Here is a 13934-nt window from a genome sequence, read left to right on the forward strand (position 1 = left end):
CCGAAGATTTAATCGCCGTAACAAGTTGTTACTTTACGCTTGTACACGTGAATTTAAAGTTGGACTGGGTCGACACCGTGGGATTCAATCCGAAACACTTCGATTACAAGATTTTAGGAACGATATAAACTATCCGGGAACTCTTCCACCAAGGGAATGTGTAAATTAATCGACTGGCCAACACGTTGGCTATTTAGGCCCCTGAACAGAAACAAATTTGAGACCACGGGCCTTAACAAGAAAAGAAAATATATCCTCACTCACTCCTTTTGCAACACCACTACTAATAGAAATACTAAAGGGTGTCCCAACAAGAACGCCGGATTTGAATTGCGCCAGTCTTGTTGTTGCGTTGGTGGCAGCGTTCCTATGTTCAAGTACTGTCGTCTCCTATTTGATGACTTATTTGAATGGTGTGGATATTGTGGTTCCAGCAGGATGGCGCTACCTGCCACACCTCCCACGAGACGAGACGTCCGAGTCCTTTCGAGTAACGGCGACCAGAACTGGCCAGCGAGGTCATGCGACTTGACACCCTGCGATTTCTTCCTTTAGAGATATGTGAAATGGCAGGTTTATGAAAACAATCCCAGAACGAACCATACCAGAACACAAGGAAGAAATTCGACATGTCATCAGCCAAATCGAGGACAAATCTGTTAGAATCATCATAGATAGAGACCTGCACAAGACCCGGAACAAACCCGTCTGCGAGGAGGCGCGCCTACAATAATATGCAACACGCACGTCAAGCCCAGGTGTTCGACATCGCGCAAGCGAGCTTCACGTCACAGTTGTGCACAGGCATCGATGCCTGCCAGGTTTTTCTATTACCCGGGTCTTAAGAAGACCCGTGAGACTCGATGTAGTTCTTGCAGGTAGAAGGCGAGCACGGCTGTCAGTGTTGCCAACGGCCATTATATTTCACTGCGCATGGAAATATTTGAATTTCTGCTAGGCGCAGGTGCCTTGAGGTTGTATAACCATTGGCGTAGCAAGGGATGGGTGAAGTGGGCGACCACCCTGGGCCTCGCGCATGTAGGGGCCTCGCCTCCCATGAGGTTGATACGAAAAACGTAATAAATGGAAGTGAGAAAGAAAAGGCTAATTTTTGTGGGCAATAAAATTAAAACATTTTTTTATCTGGCTTTATATTCTAGTTTAACGTTATAATTTGCATGAATACGTCAAATCAGAGGCGGGCGGGAGCTCTAAGCCTAAGGGGCCCCAAAAAGTCAAAACAATTCTCATTTCTCATGTGAAACATTAACGCAAAAATTGCTTGGACAATTTTATCGAATTACTATTTTCTTGAATAGAAATCGCTTTGCCTTGGCTTTTCTTCTGTCTCGTGACCTTTCACAGCCTACACAATTTTAATGTGTTAATGATAAAACACCTCAAACTGCCACGGAGCAAAGTATGGGGCATTTAAATGCTCCCGGTGTTTTAAACTGAGGAAGGGTATGGATAATATTAGCAGTTCTTCCTTCCTTCCTACAACTTCAGATGCGGCTATTGCCCTCTGTAACGGGCACGAGGATGATTTATCTTCAGAATATCCTGATAAAGTTTTACGTTTCAGGAATGTGCTTAAATCTGAAATCAAGTGATTTGGCAAAGTTTCTTCTCCTTGATAGCTCTACACTAGCTTCCAGTGTTCTCTGTATCCTGTACCGCCTTCTGTTTGTTTCCTACTCTTCAAGTAACAACCACGAAGAAAGAACTATCTTTCTCAAAATTGAAACTTAGCAAAAACTTCTGGAAGGTAGTGTCGAATGGTATGATGCAGTCCAAATTTACCGGACTCAGTAATCTCACTCTTGAACGAGAAAGGGCAAGATCTAATGTAAAAGTGTCATTCGCTGTCCAGAAGCCAGCTTTCTGTTAAGCAAGGTGGTTTGATTTAAATCAAAATTTAAATTGCGGAATTCTATTTTAAAAAAATCACTTATTGCCCGACCCTGTGGCCGAGTGGTTAGCACATCGCGCTGCGACGCCAAGGGTCCCGGGTTCGAATCCCGGTCGGGCTTGGTTGTTTGTGAATGTCCATTCATCAATTTCATCATTTCATCACTCATCCCCATCTTCGCAAATTAGCCAAGAGGCACAAAACGCGAAGTAAAATAAACTAAATCAAATCAAATCAAATCACTTATTGAAATCACTTTAAATAAAATTACAGAATAATGTACACAAGAAATTTGTAGATATCAGAATCACTTTTTGTGAAAGTATATTAATCTCGTATTCATTTAATGGTGTTTATTATGCTCTAAAAAATGAAATAAAGGAAACAAAATATATGTCCTGATGGGGTGAAGCTCATACGAAAATAAATGTAATATGTCATCTGAAAAAAAAAAACCAGCTAAATTTCCCTTGATTTAAAATTCAATAACTATCATTAAAACCTCAAAATTCGGCTACAAAGACTGTAAATATTATTTTAAGTTAAAGTATAAAGTACATCCAGAATTTATATTTGCACTGTAAGAAACGTTACTGAAATTATAATAGTTTCATTAACAAACATTTTCATATTACGTTCATTATGTTCAGTTCCAGAAACAGAGAAATGCATATTTACATGTAATTTGTTATTTGCTTTAATCAAACTGTTCAAATATTTTACAGGGCCGTTTATCAGAAAAAGCCTTTCTATTTGAAAAATATGTCTATGTGTACGATGCCAAAGAAAAGATCGATTTAAATAAAAAAATAAAAAAATAATAAAAAAAACATTATTTTTATCCACCCAGCTGTTAAGAGGGGCGGGGAAGGGGATAAGTAAGTATTTGTATTTTCTTCTTTTGAATACATAAATGTCAAAGAAAGATATGTTGTAATATGTGAAAATTCAGAGGTAGAGCATCGATTTGTATAATTATTAATGTAAGTGTAGCCACAACCAGCCATTCTAAGTAATTACATACATTTCCTGGAAGAATCTGATTGTACTTGAGGGACCCAAATTTGTTTCTTGCGGACGCGTACTTTACGATTTTGTTACACCACTGCGTCAAATATTTAATATTACAAGAACATTAAGACGTAAAAACAAAATGAGATTCACAATTATTATTATCATCTAAGCCCTAAAATTCAAAGTAAACTGGTACAATTAATGTGCAAGAAAGGCAAAATTGCTAATTAAAAAAGTCAAATTAGCTATATTAATTGATTACCTCAAAGATTTCACACTTATGGTGCAAATGACTGTCGTTTTAAGATTTGTTGATGTTGAAACCGATTGTGTCGAAGACCTTGAAGGTAGATACTTTAGTCCCCTAGATAGGATTGTGGTTTACCGCAGCCCCTTCCCCCCGCTCTATCAAGCACAGACATTTTATGTGCGTCCATCGATATTTTCTACTTAAGTCACGGTTTGTGACATTTACATCCTACAAATTTTGAAATGAGGAAACAAAGAACGATTCTTTAAATAATATATAGGTTATATTTAAAGGTTCTTATTTAAGGATATTTCAGTTGTCTTACTGTCTAAAGAACATCTTAAAAACGTACTATTACTACTGCCTTGGTTAATGAAAATTCCAGCAGCGTGTTAATGTAGCTCTGCCAAGTGTAAATTTCTCTGTCGCGTACTATTAAATATAATTTTCGTCAGAAATTAATTATTATTATAGGCTATTATATAAATATAATAATTTCCTGACGTTTCCTTGATGACTGTATATCGATTCACATTGATATTTCAAACTTAAAGAACGGATGGAGCCTTGCATTCTAATCTCGCCCAGGGCCTCGCGATATGTTGCTACGCCACTGTACCTAAGAGTTTTGTAACTTCTCAAATTAGTTTCATTATTATGTCAAACCAACTACCACACATTTTCCAAATTTGTTTCGAAGGTCTTCAGATTGGTTTGTGGGTCTTGTTCATTTTATGTCACTTTTCTGGTCTTGAAATCGTAAATCTAATCTCGGTTTCATTTTTACGTTGTTCGTTTGTTGGAATGTGTAAGTAGCATTGCCTGCTATTTGCACTCCTTTGAAGATACAAGCTAACAATAATTATATTTTGCATCGTATTAATATCAATGCGGTCTGTAGAACTACATAACTATCAACAACTTTTTTTTTTTTGGTACTGGGTACAGAGTCTGAAGAAAACCTTGCTAGAAGGGTGAAACGTTACGTTTAGTTTATGTTTTAAAATAAAATAAATTTCTGCGTTGGTCAGCATATTGAGTTTTTCATATCATGGAAACAAGGCTAACTGGTGTTACAACAACATGAGCGAACGACGATTTGTTGAAAGAGATGACAATATTCAAAAACCTTTTACAATGCAAATTCTGATTTCATGTTCCATTTTATGGACCATCGTGCCTTAGTGTTCAAGGGGGGGGGGGGGATCTTGAGCAACTAATTCGGATATTGAATTGGCAAAATTACACCAGAGAGAAAATCTGTTTGATTGACTGATTCATTTATTTGGTCAATTTATGCACAATAAGGCTAATCGGGACTGGACTATAGCTTAAAGTGGGATCCGAACCACCATGTGCTTCCACTGGGTATCGAACCCGGTACTACTTGATTATAAGGCGACGACACTACCACTGCGCCATAGGGGGGCACCCCCCCAAAAAAAGTATAATATAGAACAACCACCAGTCACACAAAGTTTCAAAATATTTACGATGGCACTTTTTGCGAAACTTAGTTCGTACTCCTTTACAGGTGTCAGCAGTGGCGGTAATTAGGGGCGGGGCCGAGAAAGTGCAGTTGACCCTCCCCCCGACTTTTTGAAACTTTTGCACCACGCTAACCTCATGTATGAAGGTTTGAGTTGGTGTTTTAAGTCCACTTTATGCACAGTTACGCTAATCGGGACTGGACCTACAGTTTAAAGTGGGATCCGAACCACTTGTGCTTCCACCGGGTATCAAACCCGGGACCCCTTGATTACAAGGCAATGACGCTACCACTGCGCCATGGGGGAGGCCTTCATCATGTATGAAGGGAAATTAAACTGTCCTTGCCCCCCTCCCCCACTTTTGCACCTTGGCCCGTTAGTTTTGGAACCCACTGGGTTTGAGTGGTACAAATGTTTTCTACCGAGGAATAAATGTCTGCTATTTCAAATTGATAAAAGTGATGAACATTTTAAGTGCTCCTAGACCAGTTTAGAATCTAAAAGTTGGCAACGGTGACTGCGTGACTCATGTATCTGGAGACGGTGCAAAACCGGAATGAGCGTTCGCTGAAGATAAGCGAGCTTCGTTTTGCAAGTCCTTCCAGGTACCCGTGGGCTTTCGATGCTTGACGGGTCAAAACCCAGGTATATAGTTTTACTCGCCCGCCCGACCAGCCAGGCGGGCCTAGTAAGCGATTCTGGCCGCTGTGCAGCCCTCTGATCATAGAGCAAGTCATGACAGATGTTGTCTTTCATGCTAAACTGGAAAATGTACCCTTGTAATGATGTAGCAATATATATACAGGGTGCGACAAAAAGATCAATAACGAACGTATTACACAACATTTGTACATGGTTATGTATTCAACACATTGGGGTTCATTGCCATTTAACAGGCAGTAAAAAAATCTGTACAACAAAGGCTTAGGTTTTGAAGATGACGTCATCCAAGTTGTGTCCATTTCTCGCCATGCACTCTTCAAGTCTCCTGCCGAACTGTCAAAAACACGCCCCAACATTTGATTTGGTATGGCAGCGATTTCCTGGCCCCTTTAAGTTCGTCCAATGTGCGTGGTTTGTTGACGTACACACACGATTTCAGATATCCCCACAAGAAATAATCACAAATACTGAGATCTGGGGAACGGGCTGGCCAAGCAATGTGACCATTACGAGAAATTAGGTGACCTGGCGTCGCATGCGATGCAGCAGATGAAGCCACGTCCCTTTCCCTCAGACACGTCCTCGCTTTGCTACGCACCAATGAAAACCGTCAGATCGTTTTGCTGCACGCATGGCGAGAACTGGACACCACGTGGATGACGTCATCTTCAAAACCTAAGCCTTTGTTGTAAAGATTTTTTTACTGCCTGTTAAATGGCACATGTTCCCAATCTGTTGAATACATAACCATGTACAAATGTAGTGTAATACGTTCGTTATTTTTACTTACAAACCATCAGATCTTTTTGCTGCACTCATGGCATACTCATATGCCATTTCCTGAAAATGAAATAATTCTTGTACGTTGTCAAATCATGCGTACTTGTTGGCTTACCCTTCATATATCTAGACTGTTGTCGGAGGACCAAAATCTCCACACCCTAATTAGAAGCAGAGGCTGTAACCATATAGGGCAGTAAATATAAATCTCTTCATTACGATTACTTGTTTTTGGCAAATGCTAGAGACTAATAATAAATACGTGTACACAATCTATATATATAAAAAAGGATGTGTGTGTGGGTGTGTATGTTTGTTCCGGCATAACTCTCGAACGCCTGGAGCAATTTCAACAAAATTTGGTACACGTATCGCTTGCAATCTCGAAAGAAATACTGTGGGGGTAAGACACCCCGGGCACCCCTATGGGTGGGGTGGGAAGGGGGTGACATGTAAAAATAATCGAAAACGGCAGATATTAAATTCCGCACAAACAGACATCCGTGACTCTCTGCAATCCCGTACAGCGGTAGTGTTTCTCGGGTTGTCTAACATTCAGGCTGATATGACTTTGTGTTGCGAAAACGACCGATATTAGTGTGGAATCCATAGTATTCGTGACACTCCCAATGCGGTTCAACTTCAAGTTCATCACCTATCGGCATGGGGGTGAGAGGGGGGTGAAAAATAAAATGCCACAAATGACCTAGATTAGTGTCGAATCCATAGTTTTCGGAGTCGCTAAGCTAATTGGTGACATTCACGATCACATTTAAAATTAGTTACATTTTACACTATAGTTAGAATTCATTATTTTCCTGTCTAATGCAATATTGGGATGAATAAATACCCGGGCAACGTCGGGTTATCAGCTACTAGCTAATAAAAATAGATATTGTGAATATACGCATTCATATTCTATCCCATAAGATGGTAGACATGGCCTAACTGATTTCTGTCGTGAATATTTGTTTGCAAAAGCATATATTACTTTGTTCGAATTGATTTTTAGGTCTGCCATTTTTAATTGAAAGTAAAATGAGGCCATTGTTGTAATATGATGACAGTACAACCACTGAAACCCAGATATCTGGGGTTGAAATTTAACAGCGCCATCTCTTGATCTTTTGTAAAACTTTTTTGTCTACATGTGCAAAAAGGTGCCAGTGGCGCTTCTCAGCGGTGACTGGGCAAAACTTCTTGCGAACAGTAAATCATAGCAAAGATGGTGTGCCACCTGAGTTCAATATCTGCCTTTAATACGTTTATCTGTGCTTGGTCAGTCTTTAGTGGCCCTGCCTTTCGCAGCCTACCAACGCCCCTGGCTGTGGGTCAAGGCGGTAGAACCTCGTTAGCCTGCAGAGGTCCATGTTTCGAAAATGCCATCCCTTACACCTACGAAACTTATCTTGGATGCGTATTGGACGAATTTTCTGCTTCTGTACGAGGATGAATGATGAGATAAAACTGATGAAGATCCACACAAAAAATACAGTTCCCTCAGCGCTCTTTACGAGTGTTCATCAATTCCATACCATCATCGCAGAAGAACAACGTGAAATACAAAGACATTTACAAAAGAATGCACAGGTTCCCATCATCTTCGACAACGAGACAGAGAATCGCCGCAGTTAAAAAAAAGTAATATTTTTTTGGGAACGCCCTGTTTATAGTTACTTTAAAAATTGTGCGTAAAGATTATGAGACTCAATTGTGCAAATACAGGGTACTCTCTCTGTTGCAGGACGCGCGGGATCTCGGGGTCCATCATGGTGAACGGTGTCCCGAGGAACCTGAGGAGGTTCCAGGAGCAGTCCTGCTACATCATGCAGGATGACGTGGTCCGGGACCTGCTCACCGTGGAGGAGATGATGACCATTGCCGCCAACCTCAAGATAGCCGAAGTCTCCAGCAAGCAGAAGCGGATTCTGGTGAGTGGTCATTCATTGCTTTACTACAACCATGTCAGTTACAGCCTAGCTGGAACCATTTAACTACAAAGCCGAATCCTAAACAGCAAGTTCAACACTACTGGTTTATTACCAATGTAGTCAGCGGGAGGGCTTTGGGGCTGAAGTCGCCCCCCCCGAAATATATAAATATCTCATTTAAATAGTGTATAGTGGTAATTAATTTTACTTCCTAAGGAGGATTAAACATCTTGTATAATAAGTTGTAATATATCGAGAAATTCATCTTCAGGACTTCGTCCTTTCCGCACTTTTTTACCTTAGATGGCGGCTGCTGTAACAATGATTATTGTTTAGTTCACAGTGAATGACGTACAGCAGTGGCACAACCTTCGACTGAAATGATGGGGCAAGAGAGGGGGGCAGGGGATACATTAGCATTATTATTAATAAAATTATTATTATTATTATTATTATTATTATTGGTACGTTTATCCTGGTACGTGCTTCCCCCAGAAAAAAAATCGTGGTTGCGCCTCTGACGTACAGATGCGTATTTACTCATGATAATGTACTAACTGTACAAGTTGAGTCAAAAGTCCCCTAACACTCCCTACAAAATGTAAAGGAGTTTTACTGGGTACAATGGTAGAAACAGGTTAGGCCCAGGGAGAACAATAGTTGCATGTGCCAAGCCATATTGAATTCAACTGAAACATTTTGAAAGGGAAGGAGGTGATATATGAAATCAGGCTAGAATTTCAGGTAAAAATGCAGTGATGAAGGTGAATAAGCTGTTCTTAAGATAAAATCCAGTGCCTCTTCCATGGAGGCACATTGCAGGGTGGTTCGCATTTAAACTGTAGGTACAGTCCCCATCAGGGCTGGTAACACTAGCTGGCCGCGGTCACATTTTTAACAAGCGCTTTGCAAGGTTAAAAGTTATTACTTTTTGGGCCTGTGAATTTCTATTTGTTTTTCTTCCTTTTGTGCACATCTCTCTCTCTCTCTCTCTCTCTCTCTCTCTCTCTCTCTCTCTCTCTCTCTCTCTCTCTCTCTCTCTCTCTGTGTGTGTGTTTGAAGTGCAAAGTGGACGTCCAACTCCAGATCTTCGTGAATTGTGTCAGCAGAAGAACGGCTTCAACTGTAACCAACCTTCAAACTACGGGAAGTTCGAGTGATTGTGTGGGAAACCGAAAGCTTCAAAAAACTTTAGTGTTGGCATTGTTTACTATTTTCTACTTAAAGAACTACGTGATGCCAAAGTGAATTTGTGAATATTGCAATGTGTGAAAATCTTGAAAATTGTTTCAATCGTCAGCGATCGTCTGCTACATTAAAAAAAATTCACAACAGACCAAATGAAGTTGGAATAAATTAACAACTGCTCCAGGACATACATGTTTCCAATAAGAAACAGTAAAAGGCAGAGTGCTCATTGTTTCAGCGTAACGCACCATGTAGAAGCAATGAACTCTTGGCTTTCATAATTTTTCGGCATCTGCTTCCCGTACAGAAAATGTCAGTGCACGCCACTGCTGTATACCCTGCCAGAATTTTGTGCTACGCTACAGCATTGGTTTCTATTGGCCTATGTGAGCATAAAGCATAACGAATTTTGGAAACAGATTCTCCGCGGTGATCAAGTGTCAGCGAACGAATTGTAGACCCAGTCCTTGGCCCCCGCGAGGCCGTTTCAGATGCTTATACCGCATAGCTTCATGACGGATGGGTTGTGAACTTGGGAGCAGAATCCTTTTCACCTTGAGAATTTCCAAAGATTTCTTTCCTCCAACACAAGGTGGGAACCATGCAACAAAGACACTCTGCAAGGGAGATGATTTTGGCCTTGATTGTTGCGGCGCCGGACAATGTCCGTTGCGGTGTCATTGTCGGCAAATGTCCTCGCGTAATCCCATCTAATGGTTCCCTGGGTATAGGGCAATGCGCCCGAATAACGAGCGAGCTTCTTATTCCAATTATTTTTGTTTTCTCTGGAGGAAGGGGATGGATCTTTGGAGAGGCGCTTTGCATCACTCGGGGCAAGGAACAATTTACACCCCGTCCTCTCATGTAAGCAAGTTTTTTTAGGGAAGCCTTTGCCTAGGCTTGCTGGGAGATTTCTTTGCAAACTTCAAACCCTTTAGATTAAAATGTTCTGGAAGACTAAACGCACGGCCATGAAATTAGGCGGGTGGCAGAAGTTCGCGCTGTTGCCACGTCGAAGCACAACCCCGTGTGTTCGGAGGTTTAAGAGAATGAAAGATCTCGTTGTAGAGTTGGTCTTTGTAATCCATGCGGTGCAAACTGACAGTATTTGCTCGAAAGGTCAGGAATGACACAAAAGTGTCCCGGAGAGAGGTCGGTTTGACGGAGCCTGGTTGACGTTGCCACACAGTTCGCGGGAACCAGAGACTCTTGCCCGGCTCTCGCTTTGCTTTTCCCGTATGTGGCACCAGCGCAATTCTGCCCAGCCGTCTATTTTCATGGCCGTGCGTCTAATGCCCTGAATATCAGCTGTTAAACTGTTTCGGTGGTTATATTGCTGTGAATACATACTACGAACCAATGGCGGCAATTAGGCAGTTGCCCCCGCACCATAGCCTCTGAATACTAAGCCTTGTCTCCAAGAAAAACTAAACGCAATCGCAGCTACTTCTACGAACAAATAAGTCTATATTATGAAGAAAAATTGGGTACAGGGATATAAAGAAATCTCGAGACTATGACGCAACAATGCCTTTGTTTTCGTATTCTGCAGCTCTTGTGTATACGTATTGGCGCAACAATGTGTTTTTAAACATTCTATTTCTCCATATTCCCACTAGTCATCAAAATAACATTGCGAAGTTTAATTGCTTGGTTTTAACTAACTCTCTAGCCTTCTTAAACCCGAAGGTTCAGGGCTGCAGCAACACAGGCTTTCCATCCGTCCCTATCCTGAGCAAGATCTATATACTCTTTTCCATCCCTACAGATTTCCTTTATGTCCATCTCAACGTTCTCCCTCCATCTTCGTCTTGGCCTTCCTACATGTCTCTTACCATCAGGTTTTCCAACAAGAATCCTGTAAACTCTTCTTTCCTCTCCCATTCGTGCCACATGGCCTGCCCACCTAAGTATTCTTGATTTAATTATTCTAATAATATCTGGACATGAATACAAATTATGTACTTCTAAATTATGTAACCTTCTCCACACACCTGTCTCCTCATCTCTTTTAGGTCCAAATATTTTCCTAAGGATCTTATTTTCAAATACTCTCAATTGTGTTCCTCTTTCAATGTAAGGGACCAAGTTTCACACCCATATAATACTACAGGCAATATTACTGTTTTGTATATTTTAACTTTTAGTTTCTTAGATATTAAACGAGAAGACAAGAGTTTATGAAGAGAAAAGTAACATGCATTTCCTGAATTAAGCTTGCTTTTTATTTCTTTGCAGTAACAAATTCCTTCGCTCGGCAAATGCATACCGCAATGAAAATAAAAAGATGAAGAGGCGCCAAAACATCTAGCTACGGGGCTGGCTGTCGAGACGCGACAAACATTGCTTTTCCACTTTTGGCTAATCGCGACGATGAGGATGTGTTATCATTAGATGAAATTTATGAACGGACACTCATCAGAGAACATCCATACGCAGGGCGGGGCTCGAACCGAGAGACGGAGAACGAGAGAGACGAATGCAAAGTCCAGACATGACCGAGACATACTGTCTGAATAGTTTCGTCCGATGCTGCTGAACAATAACATGATGCATTTGAAAATGTTGCATATGCCATTCATAACGACATGACCAAAACGTTAATAACCATGAAGGACAGTACAATCATGACATTAAGAAATTGGTATCCTCCACACGTACTGTGTTATCATATATCTTTACTAACAACAAGAGCTGGGGTCTTCTTGGACCAAGTTTAGCATAAGGAAGGTTAGAAATAGCCGTGTGCTACTCTCTCTAACTTCTCGCGTGAGTGTTGTCGAAGAGCGAGACGTCTCCCTGCACGTTGCATTTGTTCACCTTTCACCAGAAGCACTTACGCTGTTCCTCTAAAGTGAATTGTTCCTGCTCAGTTTGTACTTTCGTCTAGATGCTGTGGCTCGACATTTTGTTAATTAGTGAAAATTGCCCATGACGGGAAGTTGGCCTACTTCCGATTTTCCTTTCATAGATTCTTAAACACTTTCGCTGAATTTGTTCTTGTTATCATCTTTCTGTTTACTTTTCGCAAGAAGATCTCAGTTATTTACATCACTTTTAGGATCATTTTCCCATAATTTTCGCACGGCTGAACACAGCATCAAATATTTCAAAATTACCGCTTGTAACCTTAGTTTAAAAGTAGGGTTGTTAAAGGTTCAGGAATTTTATATAAATTCAATTCCGATCCAGGAGAGAAAATCAACAAGAGTAAATGGGTTCTGGACCATAAATAACCTTTTTATCTGTAAAGTATTTCAATTCGGTCCACGAACCTTTCTTTCGCATCAATTTCAATTCGGTCGAGGAACCTTTTTTCCGGATCGATTTAAATGCGATCCAGGAACATTTATTTTTTCTCAATGAAATAATATGCAACTTGAACCGAATTTAAATTGTGCGAGGAAAGAAGTTTCGATCCTGTAGCGGAACCCAATAGAACTCATTACAATTTTTGGATTCCTGACCTTGGTTTTAAGAGTTCTTCAAAGACAAAAATGGCAATTACGGGTCATTTTAAGGAGGGTTTGCTTTGGTCTCCCTGACTTTATTGATTTTTCTTTCTTCAAAATACCGCGAAGGACTGAAGCGCCATCAGCTCCCCTTCGCGTACGTCTGTGGTCGTGACAAAGGGAAGCAGGCTGTTCGATCCTCGTTCCGGTGTACTGACACATCTTTCTTCGTGGATAATTTCCAGGATTATCGATCCCGATTAGCCTTACTGTGCACAAAGTGGACTTAAAACATCAACTCAAACCAAACTCAACAGGCACTGCACCACAAATCACGATAACAAATATATAACTATAATACGATGAAGAACACTACAAATAATTGGGTACGCTTACGCCCCACGGGCCCATACACATTCGGGCCACTGTTTCTCCACTGTTCTCTTGTGCCTGAATCACACGAGGCTAGATCTGTTGGATTTTCCAGTTGGACTTGGACTAGTCGTGTGGTACTGGCGCATCTGCTAGTTTTCGCCTCACACGATACGTGTTGCCCTACTTGTCTGTATACTTTTGTTCCCACAAGGCATTGCGCAGAGCTAAAAAGATGGACGAGCGATTTGAAGAACGTTGTAGGGGGAAAACTATTGCTGTTATAAAAACTAAAGGAATTAAAAGATAAACATTGGCTAGAAATTGACTCGAAACAAAATATGGTTATCAGTGTTTACTCAACAAGCTTTGGAATGAACTCGGGTATGTATATTCATACATGAGATTCGCAGGATTGGTTCATAAAAAGATATTCTGTTCAACAAAATAAGTGAAACATTTAATAAATAAGGTAATAATAAGGATTTTCACTATCGGCCAGTCACATTTGTGAACAAATCTCATCGCTTTGGGTAAATTCCTAAATACATTAATGAACAAATGCACATATTCTTTGTTTTTTCTTTCATCGAGCAGCGAACAAAAACAACAGACATTCGGAAACCAGACAAAAAAAACTTTCCCTTGACAAACTCACAGATTAACTTAACCTGACCAAACTTTCGCTCTGATTGGCTGTTGCACAGAATCTAGCAGAGAAAGCCAGTTGCAATTAGAACACGGTCTAGTCGTCAAAACCAGGTCAGCAGCCAGCCTGGCAACCATCATTTCCATCCAGGTAGCCAGTCCAGCGCCAACTAGAGCATTCTTACTGGATGTCCAGTTCCGTGTGATTCGGCCTTTACTTCGTGCACCTAAACG

The 13934-nt window shown here is 40.8% G+C and overlaps 1 protein-coding gene across 1 annotated transcript in view; it reads left to right on the forward strand.

The window, feature by feature from the left end:
• Positions 1-13934, forward strand: part of LOC146000217 (ATP-binding cassette sub-family G member 1-like) — a 121578-nt gene that overhangs the window by 52912 nt on the left and 54732 nt on the right. The window contains exon 3 of the mRNA XM_083137615.1: positions 7854-8040. Coding sequence (XP_082993741.1) covers positions 7854-8040 — 187 coding nt within the window. The remainder of the gene's footprint in view (positions 1-7853; positions 8041-13934) is intronic.

This window comes from Lepisma saccharinum, chromosome 16 (genome assembly GCF_977018435.1).
Source record: "Lepisma saccharinum chromosome 16, izLepSacc3.1, whole genome shotgun sequence".
Classification (NCBI taxonomy): Eukaryota; Metazoa; Arthropoda; class Insecta; order Zygentoma; family Lepismatidae; genus Lepisma; species Lepisma saccharinum.